This window comes from Malaclemys terrapin, chromosome 6, assembly GCF_027887155.1.
Source record: "Malaclemys terrapin pileata isolate rMalTer1 chromosome 6, rMalTer1.hap1, whole genome shotgun sequence".
NCBI lineage: Eukaryota > Metazoa > Chordata > Testudines > Emydidae > Malaclemys > Malaclemys terrapin.
This window is the reverse complement of record NC_071510.1, coordinates 108,353,352-108,377,965: the sequence shown is the minus strand read 5'-3', so window position 1 is coordinate 108,377,965 and position 24,614 is coordinate 108,353,352. Positions and strand designations below refer to the sequence as shown.

General features: G+C 44.1%; 1 protein-coding gene across 7 annotated transcripts in view; it reads right to left on the bottom strand.

Annotated features, from left to right (window-relative positions):
• Nucleotides 1–203: 203 nt before the first annotated feature.
• The window catches only part of CPLANE1 (ciliogenesis and planar polarity effector complex subunit 1), a 183,073-nt gene continuing 158,662 nt past the window's right edge, over nucleotides 204–24,614 (bottom strand). For all 7 annotated transcript variants that reach the window (XM_054032044.1, XM_054032045.1, XM_054032046.1 and 4 more), the window contains 8 exons: nucleotides 21,530–21,695; nucleotides 9,786–9,847; nucleotides 9,152–9,319; nucleotides 7,050–7,171; nucleotides 6,600–6,683; nucleotides 4,276–4,419; nucleotides 1,450–1,628; nucleotides 204–889 (listed from right to left, as the gene is read on the bottom strand). In XM_054032044.1, coding sequence (XP_053888019.1) covers nucleotides 755–889; nucleotides 1,450–1,628; nucleotides 4,276–4,419; nucleotides 6,600–6,683; nucleotides 7,050–7,171; nucleotides 9,152–9,319; nucleotides 9,786–9,847; nucleotides 21,530–21,695 — 1,060 coding nt within the window. In that variant the 3' untranslated portion in view covers nucleotides 204–754. The remainder of the gene's footprint in view (nucleotides 890–1,449; nucleotides 1,629–4,275; nucleotides 4,420–6,599; nucleotides 6,684–7,049; nucleotides 7,172–9,151; nucleotides 9,320–9,785; nucleotides 9,848–21,529; nucleotides 21,696–24,614) is intronic.

Sequence of the window (24,614 nt, the reverse complement as noted above, 5' to 3'; positions counted from 1 at the left end):
TGCTGCTAAGTGAGAAGCAGAAGTCAGATTGGATCATCATAAATGGTCCTTAAAATCTCTGAAGAAGAAAGGAATTGGAAGAAGATTAGCCAGAACTTTAACCTAGGGTCACCACCTATGACTTACAATAGAAGGCACTAATATAAAAATGCAAAACCAGATCCTATACAGTGATATTCCTCCCAATAGAGCAAAAAACAGTAAACAGCAAAACCAAGATTTTATTAAAACCAAATCAAAATATCACACTTGTTAATATACTTAACACTAAAAAATTAACTGCAGTGCTCTAAAAATATAAAACTTTTCACTGAATTAATATTGAAGTAGTTGAAGGAGAAAACTTGATCATTAAAACTCTTTAAATTGCCTGTACACTTATTTTGAGAAATAAAGTCAATATTGGCACACAAATTCCCTTATCCACTCAGTTAGTGTAATGTGATTCCAAGGGTCTGTCCTGAGCACAAGAAAAGCTGAAGAGACTGCACATTAACACCAAAGTATATGGTCTTTAACCAGGAAACTGAAGAACCCATTTCAAAGAGAATCAAACACTTTCCATGGTACAAGAGCCATAATCCACTATTGAGTTTTAAGCATAATTGCAAATTGATTTCATAAAGGGTTTTGTTTAAAATACAATGGAATGGTAGGGCCATACATTTCCCAGAAAGCTAACTATTTAGAACTCCCTTTGATTATTAAGCATTAAATAACTATTAAAGTGCACAGAGGTTGAGAGATCTTCATTTCACTTTTCTTCCACATTCGCTACCATAGCTTCAACAGCGTTCCAGTCCAGTTTGCTCAAGATACTTCCTGTGCTTTCAGATACACTGTCATTAATGCTAAGAGGAGAGCAATCCTCTTCATGAGGCACAGAGACCTATGGGGGGGAAAAGATGGTGAACAGTGAGCCAAGGTACATATAATGCCTCTAGAAATCCCTATACAGATAGCAAAAGTGCTCATCACATTTGTATAGAAAACTTTTGTCCTGATTTAAACAAAGACTTTTCCATAAAATATCTTGAGAACAAAAGACATGCTTGTGCTGAAGGGAAGCTAATTGTTACTTTGTCTAAGCAACAAGGCTACTACGCAATTGTGTCCCAGTTGGCTACTTGGTAGCAACTGAAATGAGTTCCCAGCCCACAAATAATCAGTATGCATTTGCAGGTTATAAGGTAGTTAGTAGTTTTCCCAGTCCATGCTACACCATGGCAGGAACAACAGCTTTATAATGTGAACATGAGGCTCTGCTAAACTGCTGCTGTAGTATTTATAACAAGAATCCTCAGCTACTATCTCCACCTCCTGCACCCCCACACTTTGGATGTGAAATCTATTTCAAATGCAAAAGAGGTAATAAAGGGCATATGAAATAACGGTCCTTTTGGTACAAGATAGGCACCAACTCATTCCTATTACAATTAGACTCCTTACCTCAAGTAGGGAATCATAATTGTCATGAAGGAGTCGTTGGATATCATCAGGGACACTCCAGGGACTTATTGAATCTCGCTCGGACTCATAATCAAGACCTGTCTCTTCTCTCTGAATTGCAGCTGCACAGGGTGTAGGTCTTCTCAGATTCCTTGTGCTGAGTGTTTGATAATCAGAGGCTGAATAGGGGAACACACAGAAATTAAGCCATTGTTTATGAATTTGTGATAAAATAAAAATCAGTATCCTTTATAGCTGTTCTATCCAAATACTTCTAGCTAAATACCCAGTACCCTTGCTGTCCCTAAAATATTAGAAGCACTCCCCTACTCAGAGTACAGCAGAAACTTCATGATTTTTTCTCTGTCCAATCACAGATCAGCAGATATTTCTTGCTGCTTTCAGCAGAGGGGCTCTTATGTAGTCAATCAGAGCACGGAGTGTGTGTCTTCCAGAAAACCAGCATGCAGAAACGAAATTCTGGATCAGGGACTGGCTGCTATAACATAATCCTATTCAAAGCCTAAGCTAGAGAAAATGAGCTGCTCACTCTGCTACTAACTGGCCACAATATGACAAGTCTCCAAAGACCGCTCCCAACATAGGCGCCAACTTTCTCTGGGGCCAGTGGGTGCCCTTGCGCCCCCCCCCCCTTTTTCCTGCCCCGACTCCACCCTTTCCCCGCCCGCATCCCCAAAGTCCCCGCCCTAACTCCGCCCCCTCCCTGCCCCTATTGGATCTCTTTCCCAAATCCCCACCCCAGCCCCACTTCTTCCACCAGCGCACTGTGTTCCCCCTCCTTCCCGCCCCGCGAAGCAGCTGTTTTGCGGCGCAAGCGCTGGGAAGGAGGCGGGGGAGAAGCAGGACGCAGCGGGGCGCTCACAGAGGAGGCGGAGGCGAGCTGGAAAAGGTGGGACAGAGTGGTGCCACAGGGAGCTGCCGGTGGGTGCTGAGCACCCACCGATTTTTTTCCGTGGGTGCTCCAGCCCCAGAGCACCCATGGAGTCAGCACCTATAGCTCCCAATCCTCAGATGAGTATTACAAATACTATTAAAAATATTAATCCTCTTCCTCTCCTCTTGTATTCAGCAGCCTACAATGACTAACCATGCGCAATGTTAAGATTTTTGTTAAACAGAAAGATGGAAATTAGGTCAGTCAGAGACATGGCTAGAAGTTTGTTTTATAGAATATATTCCAAAACTCATTAAATCCCCATTTTTTAAAAAATATACGCCCACTAGAGACTCTCCTTTGAATTTAACCCTCTATACTAAACTTCTATGCAAATAGGCCCAAGACCCTGGATTTTGGAGGTATACAATAATACATTAATAAAAAATGGCTTCTCTGATTATTTTAGTTACACCAGTTCAGCAGCATATGGTGCCCTATAGTCCCTAGATGGTTTAATCATATGCATAAGAGATGTTGCTGCAGTTCAGTTTCTTGAAGCAGATGTCATACTTTCCTCGACCTTGGAGTCAAGGACATTGGGGGACAGTCTAGACTCCCAACATGAAATAATTTTTTGAAGATGCCCTGGCCTCAGTAATTCATGCCTTTGTCATTTCTTGGATGGACTACAGAAACATGATATACATGGGCATGAAGCCTTCAGCACTTGGGAAACTCCAACTAGTATACAATGCTGCAGCACATTTCCTCAGCAACACAGGCCACTGCAAGCACATCAAACCTGTCCTCTGCTCTCTAAGCTGGCTTGCTACAGAACTCAATCAAGTTCAACCTCTCAGTCCTTATCTTAAAGGAACTCCATGGTCTGGGTTCAGGATATATCTGAAAGACCACTAAAGCTCCAGGATTAACACTGTGGTCAACAATTTCACTCCTCTGACACAATGGAACTCTATAATAAGGAAAAGCTTGAATGTATGGGAGACAGAACTTTATCAGGGGCTGGTCCAATTCTGTGGAATGAGCTCCCCAAGAACTAAGGGCCATCACAAACCTCAACACCTTCCCTCACAAGGGCAAGCAAAATTTCTTTGATGTGCCTCCTTATAAACGCCTATCATCATGTATATTTAAAAAAAAAAAAAAAAAAAAAACCTACCAAAATAAGACACTCCACTGCTTATGCTTCTCCTCCTGGGGAGAGGATGCGTGATCAAACAATATGTGACATGCACAGTCACATTGCTTAATGCATGACTGGAAGGCATTCAGACATTATAGTGACATGTACAGTATAAAAAGCTATAGAGAATACAATATGTGCAATACAATGAGTGGCATTTAAATTTTTTAGGCAGTAATCACCAAGCTTCTTATGTTCTCCTGAGGACCTGACAACTGGAATTGGATCTTGCTACTACAGCTGGTATGAAATTTCCCCATGTAACATTTTCCCATCAAAACTGAAATGTTTCATGGGAATGTGTTGATTCTCATGAAACTCAGAGGGAAATCTACTTGGTTTCCTGCCCATTAACCTGCCTAACTTGTAGGCAGGCTGTGAGATTATGAGGATACTTTCCAAATGTTCTTGGATCCCTTAAGTAAAAGCCTTAGTTACTTCTAGGATATGATAAGTAGACCTAATTACACAAAAGGAGACTCCAGCTGGAGGTCACATAACCCAATGTCCATAAACAACAATTTTAGAAAAATAGTACCTTCATACAGAAATAGCAAATAGACAGGGCAATGAAACAAAGTCACACCACATGAGGCTAGTTCGAGCAAGGTCTCCACTCCATTACACTACTTAAGCACCACTGATACTAGCATAAACCTGGGTAATGGAAAGGAGACTTAGGCCTCAATATATCCTAAATTACTATTTCATTCCTTTTCCAAACCTTGTCTGGCTGAATTAGGTCTTCCTTTGCTCAAGCCCTGCCTCTGGCTTGCATTGCCTTGCAACCGTGTTCTCCTCCGGTTAAAATCTGTCAGCATTCCTCTGAGAGTGACTTGGGATGTTTGGTCTTGAGGCCGAATGGCAACTTGGAAAAGAAAAGATTTTTTTACTAGTTTCACACAACGGAGCAGTTAACGTAAACCAAGCTCAAAAATTACTGCTCAAGACTCTTCTGTGCCATAGAATCATAGAATATCAGGGTTGGAAGGAACCTCCGGAGGTCATCTAGTCCAACCCCCTGCTCAAAGCAGGACCAATCCCCAACTAAATCATCCCAGCCAGGGCTTTGTCAAGCCTGACCTTAAAAACCTCAAAGGAAGGAGATTCCACCATCTCCCTAGGTAACCCATTCCAGTGCTTCACCACCCTCCTAGTGAAAACGTTTTTCCTAATATCCAACCTAAACCTCCCCCGCTGCAACTTGAAACCATTCTCCTTGTTCTGTCATCTGGTACCACTGAGAACACTTTAGATCCATCCTCTTTGGAAGCCCCTTTCAGGTAGTTGAAAGCAGCTATCCAATTCCCCCTCATTCTTCTCTTCTGCAGACTAAACAATCCCAGTTCCCTCAGCCTCTCCTCATAAGTCATGTGCTCCAGCTCCCTAATCATTTTTGTTGCCCTCCACTGGACTCTTTCCAATTTTTCCACATCCTTCTTGTAGTGTGGGGCCCAAAACTGGACACAGTACTCCAGATGAGGCCTCACCAATGTCAAATAGAAGTGAGTGATCATGTCCCTCGATCTGTTGGCAATGCCCCTACTTATACAGCCGAAAATGCCATTAGTCTTCTTGGCAACAAGGGCACACTGTTGACTCATATCCAGCTTCTTGTCCACTGTAACCCCTAAGTCCTTTTCTACAGAACTGCTGCCTGCCTAGCCACTAGGTCCCTAGTCTGTAGCAGTGCATGGGATTCTTCCGTCTTAAGTGCAGGACTCTGCACTTGTCCTTGTTGAACCTCATCAGATTTCTTTTGGCCCAATCCTCTGATTTGTCTAGGTCCCTCTGTATGCTATCCCTACCCTCCAGCGTATCTACCACTCCTCCCAGTTTAGTGTCATCTGCAAACTTGCTGAGGGTGCAGTCCACGCCATCTTCCAGCTGAACTGGGCCCAGGACCAACTCTTGGGGCACTCCACTTGATACCGGCTGCCAACTAGACATGGAGCCATTGACCACTACCCATTGAGCCCGATGACGACATCAGCTTTCTATCCACCTTATAGTTCATTCATCCAGCCCATACTTCTTTAACTTGCTGGCAAGAATACTGTGGGAGACAGTATCAAAAGCTTTGCTAAAGTCAAGGAATAACACATCCACTGCTTTCCTCTCATCCACAGAGCCAGTTATCTCCTCATAGAAGGCAATTAGGTTAGTCAGGCATGACTTTCCCTTGTGAATCCATGCTGACTGTTCCTAATCACTTTCCTCTCCTCTAAGTGCTTCAGAATTGATTCCTTGAGGACCTGCTCCATGATTTTTCCAGGGACTGAGGTGAGGCTGACTGGCCTGTAGTTCCCCGGATCCTTCTTCCCTTTTTTAAAGATGGGCACTACATTAGCCTTTTTCCAGTCATCCGGGACCTCCCCGGATCACCATGAGTTTTCAAAAATAAAGGCCAAAGGCTCTGCAGTCACATCCGCCAACTCCGTTAGCACCCTCGGATGCAGCGCATCCAGCCCCATGGACTTGTGCTCGTCCAGCTTTTCTAAATAGTTCTGAACCACTTCTTTCTCCACAGAGGGCTGGTCACCTTGATAATTGAGGGGAAATAGCAGTACAAAGAGGGGAAGAGACTTGCTCAAGGTCACAATGCTAATTTGTAGTAAAGGAATTGAACCCAGTTCATCACTACTTCTCTCCTGTGCTGCCTCCCATACACTGCTTCATAAATGCATGAGCTTAACTATTTTCCTACTATGATTCATAAATTCCATCTCATAGAAATTATGAGATAAACAATGCATTTCAAGGCACTTACTGCACTTTTCAGGTTGTTAAAGGACAGTCATTGGTAGAACATGTCAAAACATTTAAAAATTCAAAAATTTTCAGTAAAAAAAAAAGGGGGGGTTTTAGTCTTGAGTACTGTGCCATGTAAAAATACCACCTGAAATGTGCAACAATAATTCAGAAATGCAATAATTTTGTCTTATTGTTTAAATAGTTACTTACATGGGAGTTTTTTAGGTCTTTTAAAACACGGCACTATTAAACTTTTAGCTGAAAAGCACCATTTCCTTGTTCTGTATAGCTTACCTTGCCTAGAGTTAACAGGATAATGTCTTGCATTTCTAATCCTCCCTTTGGATATATTCTTCTGTAATACCACAGTGGCAGTTCCTAAAAAAACACATACAAACCAATTTTACTGCAAGCAGTTTTAGTATTGTGTGTAATACAGATGGGTTCTCAAAAAGGAAGAGAGAGAGTCAAGTAAGTGCCTGCTGGCTGAGTTCCACACTACCCTTTATTATGGGCTCTGGACAAATTGCACAATCAAGATCTTCACGAATACAGAAAGGAATGGTGAAGCAGTCAAATAACTGACATCCTATCTGAGAGGCTGAAGTCATCATAACAGTGACATTCTCATCTTCAAAGAACAATCCAGATCTTGCGGCTGGAGCCTGCATTATACCATAAGCTTGTTAGCTTCCATGTACAAATGGGAGGGAGGGAGGGTGGAAGCAGAATTACAATTCTTACCCCCAGATTGAGCTAAACCCTGAGGTGGAGTGGAATGGGATCTTGCTTGACCAAAGTCAGGTTTGGCAGCAGTTCTGCTTCTTTCAGCTTGACTTGCTGATAGACTTCGACTACCAGGACGACTTATAAAGCAAGAAGAAAAAAATACATATTTACCACTGCTAGCAACATACAATTATATTAATACAAATGTATTGCAATAAAAACAGACTATGTTTGAAACAATAATATTTAGGGGAGGATATTTAATAATTTGTAACATTAAATGAAATACCATTATTTCCTACAAGGCAATAAGCAGTGAAGTACAAAACAAAGAGGAGTTATCTCAGTGATGTAAGCCACTTCTGTGGAAGTATTTCTTTCTAGAAAAGGAAAAGGGGTATACATTCAGTTGGCTCTGCTGAAAACCAATACATGTGTAAGCAGGGTCTGCATGAGCTCTCCCCTGACAGCTACAGATGAGCTGGGGAAGAAAACTTCAGGAACCGACCTTGTTTGCATAGACACACCCACTCAGCCTATGTGCGCAGCATCATGGGGCTGCTTTGCCCAAAAGATCACTTTTGGCTGGTGTTGGATCACAAGTCATTCTATTATTGAGTGCAGTGGTAATAAAGTGGTATTATCCTTGTTGTGTGAATCAAGGGTAGCGGAACTGTGCTTGGCATACCCTGATTGAGGGACTCACCCTCAACTGAACTGCACTCGCTATGCAAGGGACTAGGGGGCCAAAGCCCAGTGGAGTTGAGAGATGGTGGGGGACAGGTGTTTGTACCTGGTGGTGTGGGTGCCATCTAAGAATTCTAGCCATCATTTGACTGGTCTCCCTCTCCACTGTGTATCAGTAGAGCTGAAAACACTAATAACCAGGCCTAAACATTTGACCTGTGATGAGACAGCATCTTTGGTGAAAGCAATTGCCTAGCCTGCACTGGCACTGAGGCTCCCCTACTGAGAACAGAAAGCTGTGTTAAGTGGTGGGACCTCAAGACATCCTAGAGGGAGCGGCGGAGCAATGAGCTGCTGGCAGCACCAGTGGAGCGGCCAGTGCAGCTAGTGGAGTGGCCAGCTGAGCAGCCAAGGAGCAAGCAAAATGCCTTCTCCCCCCACGCCCCTGGTGGGAGGTGAACTCATGTGAATGCAACTCTGAACTCTGGGTATTCATTGACCAAGGACAACAACTGTGAGTGGGGTGCAGTGGAGGGAGAAGTGAGGGGCATGTTAAAGGAATATTTAGTAGTTGGACTTAAGAACCTGAGGCAAAAGACACTGCCCAACCTACACAGGGGAAGGTGTTTTACTCATGTTTTTTTGCTTATGAATCCTGCTTGCAGCATTTTCCTAAGTTAATGCCGGGTTTCTTTTCCCCTTTTTATTAAAATTTTCTTTTCTAACTCAGACTCTGTGCTTGCAAGAGGGGAAGTATTGCCTCTTAGAGGCATCCAGGGGGTGATATGTAATTTTCCCAGATTACTGGATGGAGGCTCAAGCCAGTTCTGTGTTGTATTGCTGAAAAGGAACCCCTAGATATTGAATCTTGTTGCCGCCAATTCCACATGGCAGAAGTGTTACACATGCAACTACAAGTAGGATCAGGTAAGTTGTTCAGCTTTTACTAGTCTAGGACTTGTTTTTTAAAAAAAATTGGTGATTGTTACCAGATGTTACGGGGCTCATGGACTCTCATAAGCCACCAGATTCTCAGATGTGCTCAGTATCTCCTGGATGCAGGTAAGTGGGGTGGATTTGAAGGAGCTGATTGCAGTTCTGATTCTGGGACTGGTTATCTGGCTATGGTCTCCAAGCGGTAATCCACAAGCTGTGCCAGAACAACAGCATTCAATGCCCTGTTCGCTGGTGCTTGCCGGGGGATGGTGTAGGAGCTAGCTATACTAGCTGTGTGCTAGCTGGAGACTTCCACACACCAGGTGAAGCATCAGCTAGAGAGATCCAGCCCTTTTGCCCACTGCCATTATATTTAACTCATTTGAATTTAATCCATGTCACACAGGATTCAAGGTGGTCATCTCAGCTAGCAAATCTGATGTACATTTGGGAGTCCTGTACACCAAAGTATGTTTGAATTGTAAATATGTTACCCTCTCGCAGATGTGAGCTGCTGCTTTCTGAAATCTCGAGGGAATCTCATTGTTTTGGACAATGGTCTAAGTTCACTTGCAGGAAGCTGCACTGTCTCAGATAACATCTCGTTCATTAGGGAAAGCGCTTGTGAGACTCTAAGATTATGATGCTCAGACAACAGGGCTCTTTGGAAAAAAAGAGTAAGGCAAAAGTTACACATTAGTTCATTATATCATTCAGTGAAAGTTATTTATTTTAACTTGAGCTGTTTTATGGATTCCTCAGTCCACTTTTGTAACATCCTTTTACGATGGTTACTGAAAAACTTTCTGCAATCACTGAACTCAGTTGCACAATTCTAAGGTATTTGTTACAATAAACAGCTTCAATAGAATGAATCAAAACATTACATTAAAAATAGTTAATAGAATACAAAAATATAGACCAGAAAAAGTTAAATATTTAACTTTCTCTCAAAGACAATTTAATGAGAATTCTGACACAAACTATTGGTGATTTTTACATCAAAAGTTATTCATATCTGAAACTCCAGAGTTAAGACAGACATAATTAGCTAGGCACTGAGACTGGCAGAATGGTTAAATTTAAAAGTACATAAGAACTCCCAAAATGACACTCTCTGTAACTTACTTATCTTTTTCATCTTTCTTTTTCTGGCTCAATTTGATTTCCTTTGCAGAGAGACCAAATTGCTATAAAAGAAAATGAAAACAAGCATTTAACTTGCTATACATTTTAGTTCACCTCCTAAAAATCTTTGAATATACCTATGAACATAAGAGCCATACTGGGTGAGACCAATGATCCATCTAGCACAGAGGTTCCCAAAGGGGGCAATACCGCCCCCTGGGGGGCGCTGGAATGATCCAGGGGGGCAGTAGTAGCCTCGGGTGCAATTGGGGGGGCGTTGAATAAAAATAAGGGGGCGGAAGCATAAAGAAAGAAAAGAATATAAGAAAATTTTGAAAAACCGTTCGTACATGTTTCATCTGTTGTGTAACATAGAGTTAAAGTTGTAGTGATTACTTTATTTTCCAAATAAATTCATAAATTATAACAGATCAGGTGTCAAGTCCGCCAACAGCTCTTAACAAGCAAGTGTTGGCAGGCGAGCGTGTCGCGCATTGTCGGGAAGTCCAGCATACATCGGCAGGAATATGTACGTGTAATGACTTGCTTACAATACGATACTAGAAATAGGCGACATGTATGAAATCTAATTTAGATTGTTTCTGAATTGTGTAAAAAGCAGTTAACAATAGTGCAATAAGTATTTAAAAATTTTGATTCATGTTCGATACCTTCGATCTTTACGGATTACGGATCACATACAAAGCAAATTGTATTATTGTTGTTTCAATAAAACAGCAATTTACACGTGAGTATTTTTATACATTTTCTTACATATCTACCGTACGTTTGTGTCTCTAGTGCTTACTACTAATAAAATCGTAGCAGGCTTGTGTCGGTACAGTACTATTTGAAGTGTACAGTCAATATATTTGTCATATTTTTTATTACAATATTAACGAAAATGGGAATGAAATCGTAAAAAAACCTTAACTATTAACATTTATATCTATTGAATCATCTGTGTTAATTGGTAAATAAGGCATGTGTTAATAAGGAACAATTATTTAAATAAGGGCAAACTAAATTAAAACTATTAACTGATTTTAATTGCATATTGATTATTTTTTAAATTAATTATTTCTTGATAAATTTAGTTTGATATTTGACAATTTAATATCAAATACATATATCTAATGCTGAGCAAAGAACAAAACCCAGTTTATTAGATTCATTAGTATTTTAGTTTGGTTGTCTTTTGCCGTCTTACGCAAAAACCACTGTATACCTGCTGTTGTGGGCGATAATCTAATAACACATCTTTCTTTACTATATTGTAGTACGTAGGTAGAAATATAGATACATAAAAGAATGCAAATTTGTCACTGCATCTTTCTGTTTGTTCGCTTAAAGAAGGTAGATTTCCAGGGGGGCGCTGAGTAATTTTTTTTCTGAAAAGGGGGAGGTAGGCCAAATACGTTTGGGAACCTCTGATCTAGCACATGACAGTGGCCAATGCCAGAAGCTTCAGAGGGAATGAACGGGGCAATTTGGAGTGATCCATCCCCTGTTGTCCAGTCCCATTTTCTAGCAGTTGAAAGTTTACAGACACCTGGTGCATGGTGTTACATCTCTGACCATCTTGGCTAATAGCCATTGATGGACCTATCCTTCATGAACTTATCCAATTCTTTTTTGAACCTAGTTATATTTTTGACCTTCAGAACATGTGTTGTGTAAAGAAGTACTTCCTTTTGTTTGTTTTACACCTGCTGCCTATTAATAGCTAATAGCTTTTGTTTTAAAAATTATTTAATATTCCAAATATACCCACAAACATTGTGAACAGAATTAAATGTAAATCCTTCTTTGAGTATGTGCTCATGTCCATTCCATGCTGGTCTCTGATGTCGAGACTCCGGTCTCCATCTGCCCAGTACCGGTATCCTGGCGTCAGTCTCCAGTGAAAGGACGCCAGTCACCGTACCCTCGACGTTGTTCCCCAGCACCTCAGGACTGCTCCCCGGCCTTACCACAGCCAGCAGGAGAAAGAGACAATGGCTCCTCCTTGGCATTTGGACATGGAGTCATCTTCTTCGAGCTCTGGAGGTGAATTGACTCCCCCACAAAAGAGGCAACGTCATCCTGCTTATGCACCGGATTTCAGTGCAGGACTCTCTATGGGAGTTTGGCCTCCAGGGCAGTGGGCACTTCAATGGCAATATTGGAACCCGGGGCGGTGCGGGAGTTCACAGCATTACCCGGGCCATTCTCTCAGCCACTGTCTTCTGCGGTCTCCCAAAGATGGGCTGCAGCCCTACCTAAGCAGGTTCAATCAGGCTCCGACCATGACTCTGAATCCTCGGCAGTACCCCCGGTAGAGACCACCCCCAGAGAGGCGGAAGATCCAGTCCCTCCAGTAGTGGTGGCATTCTCCTCATCATCCCCAAATGAGGTGGTTATGGGCCCCACGATCCCACTGCCTCCAGGTGACTTTAGTGCTCATCAGGAGCTACTTAAAAGATTTGCTGCCATCCTGGGACTGGAGGCAGAGAAATTGAAGGAGCCCATGAACAGCCAATTTGATATTTTGAATGCAGTGGGCCCCTCCAAAGTGGCCTTGCCAGTACATGATGGGGTGGTAAGGCTGGTGAAGGCACTCTGGCAGACCCCATCGTATCTGCCCCCAATATCCAACAGAGCGGAGAAAAAGTACTATGTTCCCACCAAGGGATTTGAGTACATGTATTCTCACCCTCCCCTGAGGTCCTTGGTGGTTTCCGCAGCTAATGAGTGGCACATACAGGGCCAGACGAGCGCCACACCCAAAAATAAAGATGTTAAGCAGCTCGATGCTAAGCTGCTAGGGAGATATGAATTTAATATCTGGGACTCAATGACAAAATTTAAGAACTCCCTGTCTCAGGAGTCAAGGCAAGAATTTCTGGTCATCATAGACAAAGAGAAGGCGGGGGTCAGGACCTCTCTCCAGGCTGCCTTAGATGTGACAGACTCAGCAGCCAGGACAATGGTGTCAGCAGTGGCGATGAGACTCAGCTCATGGTTGCAATCTTTGGGGCTCTCTCATGAGATTCAACAGTTGGTACAAGATCTCCCTTTTGAGGGAGCTGCACTGTTTTCTGAGCAAACAGACCACAAACTGCATGACCTCAAGGACTCTAGGGCTATACTATGATTCTTAGGCCTTTATATACCATCAGCCTTCAGGAAACACTTCATACCAGAGCTGCTGCCCAGGTTCTCGGGGGGGCCCCCCAACATGAGCCCGACAGGAGGAAAGGAAAAGGTTATAGACACCGTCAGGGCCAACCTTCTTCCTCCACGTCCCAGCATGACACTAGCCAGTTCACAAGTGGGAACAGGCAGGCCTTCTGAAGGCATGGTCAGGGATGACTTATCAGTCATTATTCCAGATCCATTGTCCCTTTTATTTTCAGACCAGCTTTCGCCCTACCTTCCTGCATAGTCATCAATCACATCGGACCTGTGGGTACTCAGTACCATAGCAAAGGGGTATACCCTTTGGTTTCTGTCTATCCCTCCACCTCACCCCCACTCCCCGTCCCTTTTCAGGGACCCTTCTCACAAGCAACTTCTCATCCAAGAGGTGCAAACCCTCCTGCGGGCAGGGGCTGAGGGAAATAGTTCCTCCAGAACTGAGAGGGAAGGGGTTTTCCTTTAATTCCCAAAGCAAAGGGGGGCCTCTGGCCCATCTTAGACTTGCAACGCCTCAACAAATATCTCCAGAAGCTGAGGTTCCAAATGGTCTCCATGGTCTACATCAACCCCTCCCTGACCCAGGGAACTGGTACACCTTGCCCTTGATTTGAAGGATGCGTATTTCCACATCTTCATTTTCTGTGGAAACAGGAGATTACTCAGATTCGTGATGGGCCAGAGTCATTACCAATTTACAGTGCTTCCCTTGGGCCTGTTGAGTTTTCACGAAGTGCATGGTGGTAGTTGCAGCCTCTCTCAGATACTGAGGTATACAGATTTACCCGCACCTAGGTGATTGGTTGATAAAAGACCGATCGCGGGCTCAGGTTCAGCACAGTATCAACGTCATACAAGCCACCTGTCAGGCTTTGGGACTCTTAATAAAGGAACAAAAGTCAACGTTAGTCTGGGTGCAGAAAATAGAATTTATAGGCAGTATTCAATGCATCTCAGGCCCAGGCCTTCCTTCCGGAGACCAGGTTCACAGCTATGGCGGACATAATCACTCAGGTTTCAGCTAGCCCATTGACGACCGCCCATGTGTCTCTACAGCTTCTAGGTCAGTGGTCTCCAAAGTGGGGTGTGCGTAAGAGGATCCTTCGGGGTGCGCAGCAGGAGCAGCGCCACTTCAGCAGTTCGGGCAGGAGTCTGAGCGGCTTTTTTTCCCCCTTCTTCTTCTTCTTGCTTGGGGCGGCCCTGCGGCGCAGCAGGAGGTGCGTGCTCAAAATGTTTTTACTGATGGCATGCGCGATCAAAAAAGTTTGGAGACCACTGTTCTAGGTCACATGATGGCATGTACCTATGTCGTGCAGTACGCTTGACTACACCTCAGGTCACTTCAGATGTGGCTTACGTCGGTCTACTCCCTGAGCAGACATCATTTAGACTTGATTCTAACCATTCCATCACCAGTTCTGGCATCCCTGATGTGGTGGTTAGAGTCAGACTACGTGCTGAACCGGGTACTTTTTGCAACCTCACAGCTCACGATGAATTTGGCGTCGGATCAGGGGTGGGGTGCCCACATTGGCAACATCAAGATCCAAGGTCTCTGGTCACAGGGAGAGCTATCAAGGAATATAAATGTAAAAGAACTCAGGGCGATACGCTTGGCCTGTGAGGTGTTCCTTCCACAACTCTCAGGCAAGTCAGTGTAGATCTTGACAAACAACACAGTGGCAGTTTTTTATGTCAAAAAGCAAGGAGGCGCTCGCTCCAGGATCTTTTTCCAGGAAGCCCTCAGATTCTGGGAGTTTGGCATGAAGCAGTCCATTCACCTGGAAGCATCGCATCTCCTTGGGCTCTTAGAATGGGTTATCAGATCACCTCAGCAGGTCCTTTTCCTCTAACCACGAGTAGTCTCTTCACCTGGAGGTCGCTGGCCTTATCTTCCAGAGGTGGGTGACTCCCGAGGTGGACCTGTTCGCCACTGCAGAGAGCAGGAAATGCCATTGGTTTTGTTTGAGGCTCGGTCAAAGCAAGGGCTCCCTGTCTGATGCCTTCCTGCTATCACGGAACAACAACCTGCTATACTCCTTCCCTCTGAATCTCCTGATTCACAAGGTACTCCTGAAGATCAAAGGAGACAAGGCAAGAGTTATTGTAATTGCTCCAGCATGGCCACGTCAACATTGGTTCTGCATGCTTCTAGAACTTGCAGTTGAAGCCCCATGGATGCGTCCACTCAGGTTGGACCTAATCTCACAAGATTGTGGACAGCTTCTTTAGCCAAACCTCGCCTCCTTGCACCTGACAGCATGGTGCTGCATGGCTACATCTGGACAAGAGGGCCTGCTCGGAATAAATCCAACCTGTCTTGCTAGGTAGCAGGAAACCCTCTACCAGAGCTACGTACCTGGCCAAGTAGAAACGTTTCTCTTGCTGGGCAGCTGAGCGGAGCCTTTGCCTGACTCAAGCTTCTCTGCAGTCAATCTTAGACTATTTACTTGGTCTGAAGCACCAAAATCTATCATCATCATCACTCAAGGTCCACTTGGCAGCCACCTCAGCATTCCACGCTCCTATCCAAGGCAGATCAGTCTTCGCCCATTGGGTATCAAGAAAGTTCTTCAAAGGGTTGGAAAGGCTCTACCCATAAGTTCGCAACCCAATTCTTCCTTGGAACTTAAACCTGGTCTTATCCAGACTCACGGGCCTCCCTTTTGAATCCATGGCGTCTTGCTCCCTGCTGACCCTCTCATAGAAGGTCACCTTCCTAGTGGCAATTACTTCTGCCAGAAGGGTTTCAGAACTCCAAGCCTTGACTTCAGATCCTCCTTATCCTTCTCCCCACCCCGCAAAGATAAGGTTCAGCTGCGCCCTCACCAGCCTTCCTACCAAAGATGGCGTCGCAGTTTCATATCAACCAAGACATCTTTCTGCCCGTGTTCTTCCCGAAGCCACACAGTACGGAGGAAGAGAGTGTCTGCATTCTTTGGATGTTAGAAGGGCCCTGGTCTTTTATACTGACAGGACTAAGTCCTTCCACAAGTTGAACTTTTCAGGCTATAGCAGATAGAATGAAAGGGCTCCTTATGTCATCCCAGAGAATCTCATCCTGGATCACAGCCTGCATCCTGACTTGCTACAAGCAGGCGAAAGTACCACCCCCAGCCGCAGTAAAGGCCCATTCTACAAGAGCACAAGCATTCTCGGCAGCATTCCTTGCTCAGGTACTGACAAGACTGCAACGTGGTCGTCAATTCATACCTTCCTGACCCACTGTGCAATTACCCAACGGGCTTGGGACAATGCCAGTTTTGGAAGAGCTGTGTTGCAACTGGCACATCTGTGAACTCCTGGCCCACCTCCAAAGGCACTGGTTGTGAGTCACCAGACAAGTAATGGACATGAGCAAGCAGTCGAAGAAGAAAAAACAGTTACTAACCTTCTGTAACCGTTGTTCTTCAATAATGTGTTGCTCATGTCCATTCCATGACCTGCCCTCCTACTCCATTGTCGGAGATGATGATAAGAAGGAACTGGAAGGGCACGGGGCTGGCGGCATGATGGCGCATGAGCACAGGCCTCCAGAGGGCACTAGAACCGGCCCTACAGATACCATCGGGGGAAAAAAATCTCTGTCAACAATACACGTGCGGTGCACATGCCTGACATGAAATGGGTGAGCAACACATCTCGAAGAACAACAGTTATGGAAGGTTAGTAACTGTTTTCTTTTACTAAGCAATTGTGTTGTACTCTCTCTTTGAAGATGACTGGAATCTGTTACTACTATTTACATTCAGGTTTTTGCATTTAATAGTCATGGGTTTAACTCTGTGTAATGGTTTCCAAAAAGCCCTGAGAAGACAACTCTGGCCTGGTCTTCAGCAAAGAGTTAAACTGAGGTGCAGAAATGGAGAATTAATAGTAGTCATATGTAATCACTCACTATACCTGTTCACTAGTTTAATTGTTTTTCCACTCCTTTCTTCCTCTTGCTACCCACAGTGCTGGGCAGATGAAGTGAACATTAGGCCATAACTGTTCTAATAATTTAAAGATTAAAAATCTTGGGCCAGATTCTAAAATGGTAGAAAATAAAGTAAATGGAGCTATGACTATTTAAACCAGTTCACCTTTGTTTTTAGAAGAACAAGTTCCTCTTCCTATGTTAGAAGCCCCCTTAGATTATTAAAACTGAAAGAACTAACAATTTGTTTTATTTTTTATTATTTATGCTGTTTATTTGTTTGCTGCATTTCATTCAACTTAGACAAGGGCAGACTACTTAAGTCTCTATTTCTATTTCTCATGCAGCAGCACAATGCTGCAATGATTGAGTTATAAACTCCAGGAGAAAATATTTTAATTTTGAGTAAATTCTAGGTTTTGTTAAAAAATAAATGTTTTAAATATAAATCCTAAATCTGGGGCCTAATCTCATGAGTACTTCTAAAAGACATATTTTCTACCTCTTATAAGGAAAAAATACATGTGTAAATTGTTAGCCTAAAAAAAAAAAAAATCACTTAAGTATTGCCACCATAATCTCTTAGGACCTTACGCTCATGTTTTTAAATGACTGTGGATTTAATGGTACATATAATGCGCAGAAAGCAGATTATATAAATTATAAAAAGCTTAATAAAAAACTGACTTCATGGGCTTGATCACTGGGTTATAAATACCTATTAGGTGAGACAATGATGTTGTCCCCAAAGTCTGGTTGACTCTTAGTGAAAAATATATTTCAGAGGGAAAGAAAATAGATAAAAATTGACAAATTTGTAAGCTCTATATTGGTTTGTAAGCATAAGGGGATATTTACAATACCAGGTGCATCTATTTATTTTAAAACTGTGATTCTGAGTCAACAAGTTAGTACTAAACTGAAATGCATTAACTGGGAATACAGAAGCCTGCTGTGAGTAGCTGCATAAAATAAACAAAGACTAAGTGACAGCATGTGACATGGCAGATAGGGGATGGTGGGTCCTATGTCCTTTTAACACACTGTATCTTAAAATAGCACCCTGTAACCCCCATACTCATTTGTATACGATTATGATATTTCATACAAGGCATGGAAGGTCATGATCTGCTGAAACTCATTGTTCTTCCAAAATATATGTATCATAATTGTATATGGACTTATGATAGTCTGCCATTTGGTTATTATTGAAATATATTGTGTGTCCAGGAAACACCCACAGCTAGTTCTCCAGTGGCAACAAAGGGGTGGCTCACAACCAAATGGGTGTTAAGTGACGATCATGAACCATTGACCAGAAGGGGAATTATAAAAAAGATATTTACAATTCTGTAAGAAAGCAGTTCTCAACAGGGGCTCTGCGGCCCCCTGGCTAAAACCCAGAGCCTGAGCCCCAACACCCTCCCCTGGGGCTGAAACCAGTAGCCATGGGGTTGAAGCCCCAATCCCCAGCGCAGAGCCCCAGTGCTCGCCATGGGGTTGAAGCCCCAATCCCCAACGCAAAGCCACAGGGCTCTCCACAGGGGAGAAGTCCTGAGCTCATGGGCAGAGGTGGGAGGACATGGGAGTGCTGCCCCTCCCAAACTATAGTGCAAGAGCAGGGCAGTCCCGGGACAGCTCCACCACCACCCTGTTCCATCTCCTTCTCTCCTCGCCCCCCGGCCATGTCAGAGGTGGGAAGCCAGAGCAGTACAGGGCAGCTGGTGCCATGAAGTAGGAAGCCATGGCGTTCCCTGGTCTCCTGGTGCGGGGAGGGGTGTTGAAGTTGCTCCTCAGCTCCCAGCCCCCTTTACTCACACAGCCTGTAAGAGCTGCCTGGGTGGGGGCCCCGGCTCCGTGCCTGGCAGAGCCCTCAGGGAACAGGAACTGTAAGGAAGCCCTCCCGGCATGCAGCTCCTAGCTACCCCTCTGCCTGCACCCTGAGCTACTTCCTACCCACACACAGCTCCTAGCTATCCCCCTCCCTGCTCCTGAGCTACTTCCTACCCACACACAGCCCCTAGCTATCCCCCTCCCTGCTCCTGAGCTACTTCCTACCCACACACAGCCCCTAGCTACCCCCTCTGTGCACCCAGAGCTACCCTCTCCCTGCCCGCACACAGCCCCCGAGCTACCCACCCCTCCCTGAGCTACCACCCCACAGCCTGCACACAGCCCCTAGCTACCCACCCCTGCCTGCACCCTGAGCTGTTTTCAAAATTTTTGAGCTGAGCCCCCTACCTTTCAGCTATAATTTTTGGTTGTGCCCCCCCCCCCCCATAACCCAGACAGGCAGGTGGCCTGCTGAGGTGAGTCAGGAGTTAGAGGTGCTACTTCCGCACTGGACCCCGACGTGCGGAGCTGGCTTGAGCCCCACTGGCCCCTGCCCACCCAAAATAGAAGTCTAACTGCACCTATGCCTGAGCCCATCCCTGGAGTTTTTATAGCATGTTGTGTGGGGCCTCAGAAAGAAAAAGGTTGAGAACGCCTGCTGTAAGAGACAGTTGCACACTCACCACACAATGAGGACTGCTTAACTCTATGACTCAGTTGTGCAAGCACCATACAATGAGGGCTGCTCAACTCTGTATCTCAACAAGGCCCACGAGGACATGTTTGGGTCAGTATCTTCCATGGGACATGAATTGAGAGTACAAGGGACAGTGGCATCATGAGACCACCTCTCTCCTCCCCTACCTACGCTGAAGGAAAAAAGAATGCTGGGAAGATAAAGACTTTGAATTGAAGAAACTGGTCCCAAGCTGAGAAGGAAATTCAGCCTGTGTATTAACAACTGTAACCTACCTTCAACATCCAGTGGGATGAGAAAAGCTGTTTGATTCAAATCTTGCTTAGTCTGAAAGTTTAGGATTTAGAATGCGTTTACTTTTTATTTTCTTAGGTAACTATCTCTGACCTTTATGCCTACCACTTACAATTTATCCTTCTGTAGTTAATAAACTTACTGTGATGTTTTATCCTTACCAATGAGTTTGTCCAAAGTGCTGGGGGAATCTGCTCAGATTACAAGAGCTGCTGCGTGTCCACTATCCTTTGACGAAGTGGCGAACTAATTAAAATGAGCTTGCATTGTTCAAGAGAAGGTCTTGAGCAGTGTAAGACAGTACATTTCTGGGGTGCAAGGGTGGGGGGGAATTGCTGGTGTTTGGTTCCTAAGTGGCTTAGAGAGCATTCATGTATTTTTGCTGAGTGTGTCCTTGCATGCAGTGGACTGAGTGATCACGGCCCGTGGAGAGATTTACTGCTTGTCACTAGCAAAGCATCATGAAAGACAACCCAAGCTGGAGAGTTAAAGGGGCACAGCAGTCCTGCAGTTTCAGGTTGCACCCTGGGAATCCTGTTACAGTCTTCCAACAGTAAACAAATTCATATGAAAGTATCTTAGTAGTGGCTGTAATGCCAAAATTCTCCCTCTGCCTTACAAGATCAGAGGGTGCTGGCCAGACAGTGGTGGGGCTTGTAAAAGCCACTGAAACGGAGATTGGCGATCCAGAGAAAAGCCCTGATCCTAACTCTTAGATCCCCACCCAGCTGAGCTGAAGGACTCTCCCTCTTCTGTCGTCTCTGGCTACTAGTAGTTTCCAGGGTAATTTCTCTAAAGTGAATGCTGAAGCCCCTGTGAGTAATGCCTAATACCCTTGTATCTGACCCCTCTCTTGTAACCGGCCCTTATAACCAGGGGCCATAAGGGATACAGGCCTCATTTCCTTTTGATAGAAACGATCTTTGAAGCTAGCTCTTCATTCTGAAGTAAATTTTGTAGGTCTTATACTGCTTGTGGTTGGGGACTTGGAATCTTTAGGTTTCTGCCAGTAGGGAAGACAAGAACCTGGATTCTGAATGTACCGAGCACTTATGATTTCAAACTGAACAGTGAGTTGTCTGAGTCTAGGTTCCTTCTAACACATGCCAGTCATCCAGTTTCTATTGAACTTCTGTGTAAAACTGAAGGTAGCCATGCATGTCTGAATGCATCACTGTCAAGGACAGTTTCCATTATTGCCATATCACCACCATTTAAAGGATGTCAACATCTGACTGGCCTCACACATAAAAGCTCAGATTTTTAAATCAGTCTTGCTTCCCTTTGATGGCAGAATTAATAAAGGTTCAGGCCTTCTTAACAACAAACGTTTACTGCTCTTGAAAGACAGGTATCTTCTAATGAAAGATGAAAGAAACTTTTCATCTAAAGGTATCAGAGCCTCTTCCATTGTAGTCAGGGGGTGACATATCGTGAGAATAGCCCATTTGCCTCTGACCTTAGTCACCTCCAACAACAAGGAAGAGTGAGAGGAACAGTTACAAATATCCTATTATTTACTAGTTCCAACTACCTACCTACCTACCACCCTTGACACAACTAGGGTGGTATTCATCTTTCTCAAATCATCATCATCCTTCTCAAAATTCAACAGTCCAACAACCTAAATGTAGGAAATTTTGTAAACACACAGTTATCCAATGAGTTTTCCAAATAATCACTGATTATTAACCATCACTCCAGACTTACACTACCCAACTCAGACTTAGTTTATACCAATCCATGAAAAGAAATTCATATTTTTTTGCCACACTAACTCATATTAAAGCAACAGTGACTATTCCGGACACCCAGTAATCTTACCATATTATTTCTCAAATTAAATGGATTATATTCTCTCTCTCTTTGTTCATCCAGTTTTTTAAGATATTCTGCCAGTCTTTCCTTTCTTTTTCTTTTCATCCATGCTTGTATCTCTTTTCTCTCTCTTTCTGTTTTTGGAGACTGTCCAGCTGCAGTATCATGGATTCTAAGGACAGGTATAAGCGTGAAACAATTCAGTATGTGTCCTTTAAACTATAGTGATGAGGGTCACATGAAAACACCGATATATAGTGATATACTAAAATTCAGACACAAAAAGCCTAAATAATGATCAGCTAGAATAGTAATTTATTATATAAAAAGTGTAACTTACTAGAAATCCTGGCATGCAAATATTTTTCAAGGGGTTTTCTAAAGGTTTTTTTTTTTTTTTTGGTTGTGTGTTTAGGCTACATACAAATAATGCTCTGGAAGCAAAGCTTTAAATACAAATTGTTCTTGGCACAAAGGTGGAAAAAGATAAAAAGAAGAATTTTTAATTTTTCTTAAATATATAGTAATGGCATAGAGAACTAGATTAGATAGATATCATCATCTATCTTTTCACATGCCACTACATAGGGTCACATAAACAAGAACATTTGGCTAAGATTGAAAAGTTGTTTTAAATAGAGGAAAAGGTTTTTTATTTTTAACAATATAATCTTAATGGGACCCTTTGCAGAACAACTGGAAATGGTAATTTAAGATGCTCATCATAAAATTTAACCAAGACTCTCTTTAATAAGTCAATACCTTTTTGAGTCTTTTAACGATAGTGTAATAGCCAATAATAAATATTATTAACATTACTTAGGATTTATATAGAAGTTTGTCTTCCAAGTGCTTTAGAAATAGACGAAATAAATAATCCTTGAAGTACCTTTTTAAGGTAAGTAAGTAGATAAGTATTATCTCCATTTTATAAATGGAAAAACTGACAAAGAGAAACTAAGGGCTTGTCTACATGAGGACATCCAGGAAAATAAATCCAGATTAACTAAAGGTGTCAATTTGAAGTGGATTAGTTAAATAGCATTAAACCCCTGTGTGAAAACTGTTATTCTGAATTGAAGTGGCCTTAATTTGATTTAGGTTTATTCACTCTGGAAGTGAATAAATATAAACTGAGTTAAGGTCACTTTATTTCTGAATGGGGATGTACACACAATCTTTAATTAAAAATGAATCTTTAATTCCTAGAGACTCCAGGAGAATCTTGGGGGGGTTGGCAACCCTACTGGGTTTCCTGGCAGGGCCCATGAGTTGCGGCATCATAGCCCAGCTGGCACCACCGTCTCCAGGGAAACCAGAAAAGAGTTTGAATTAGGGCCCCAGAGCTGCCCTCTCTTGGCGGGGGGGCAGGGGGGGCGGGGGAGGAGAGACAATCAGCTGGCCGGGGATATCTGCAGCCCCACCACTCGCCCCTAAGCGGTTCCTGAAAGAACGGTTACTCACCTTCTTGTAACTATTCTTCGAGATGTGTTGTTCATGTCCATTCCAATCAGGGGTGTGTGCGCGCATACACAGTAGCCGGAAGATTTCTTCCCTAGCAGTATCTGTCAGGTCGGCCTGGGCACCCCCTGGAATCTCGCCTTCATGACGCTCAATATAGAGCCCTGCCGACCCACCACTCCCTCAGTTCCTTCTTGCCAGCTACTCCAACAGAGGAGTAAAAGGGTGGGTATCAGAATGGACATGAACAACACATCTCGAAGAACAACTGTTATGAGAAGGTGAGTAACCATTCTTTCTTCTTCAAGTGCTTGTTCATGTCAATTCCAATCAGGTGACTCCCACGCACAAGTTCCGGAAGCGGGGTCAGAGTTCAGATGTCCACTGACTGGAGCACCGCTCTACCAAAGGCCAGGTCGTCTCTGGCCTGCTGGGTGATAGCATAATGTGATCTAAAGGTATGTATTGAGGACCACATCACTGCTCTGCATATTTCCTGGATGGGAACCTGCGCCAGGAACGCTGCTGAAGAAGCTCGCACCCTCGTGGAATGCGCTGTGAGTGAAGGGGCAGGCACCTCTGCCAGGTTGTAGCATTCTCGGATGCAGGACGTGACCCATGATGAAATTCGTTGAGAGGAGAGTGGAAGCCCTTTCATCCTGTCTGCCACAGCCACGAACAGTTGGATTGACTTCTGGAACGGTTTAATTCCCTCAGTGTAAAAGGCTAGCATTCGGAGAATGTCCAATGAGTGAGGTCTCTGTTCCTTGCCGCTTGAGTGCAGCTTAGGATAGAACACTGGGAGGGAGATGTCCTGGTTGATGTGAAATTGGGAGACAGCCCTCGGAGGAAAGCTAGGTGTGGCGTGAGCTGAACCTTGTCCTTATAGAACACCCTTGTATGGGGGCTCTGATGTTTGCTTTGAGCTCAGACACCCTCCTGGCTGAGGTTATTGCTACCAGAAACACCACCTTGTATGAGAGACAGAGCAAAGAGCAAGTCGCCAGCAATTTGAAGGGTGGCCCGATCAGTTTGGAAAGGACCAGATTAAGGTCCCAGGCCAGGACCGGTTGTCAAACGTGTGAGTATAGCCTGTCAAGACCTTTCAAGAAATGGCTGACCATAGGGTTGGCAAAGACTGACCGGCCCTTCGCGCCTGGATGGAAGGCAGAAATGGCGGCCAAGTGAACCTTTATTTACAACACGAACAGCCCCGGCTGCTTAAGATGGAGAAGATAGTCCAGGATAAGTGGTATAGAGGCAAGCATCAGAAGCGGACAGTGTTGCTCCGACCAGACTGAAAATCTCTTCCATTTGGCCTGGTAGGTAGCCCTAGTGGGGAGTTTCCTACTGCCAAGGAGAACTTGTCTAACCGAGTCCAACCAGGAGAGCTCCATCGGGTTCAGCCATGGAGCTTCCATGCCATGCGGTGCAATAACTCGAGGCTCAGGTACTGGAGATGGCCATGATCCTGAGTTATTAAGTCCAGGAAGAGAGGCAAGGTGACTGGGGTTTCCACGGACATCTCCAGGAGAGATGTGTACTATCAATATCACTGAAGCTTCTTCCCTCCGTACCTTGAGGAGCACCTTGTGAACGTGAGGGATGGGTGGGAATGCATATAGGAGAT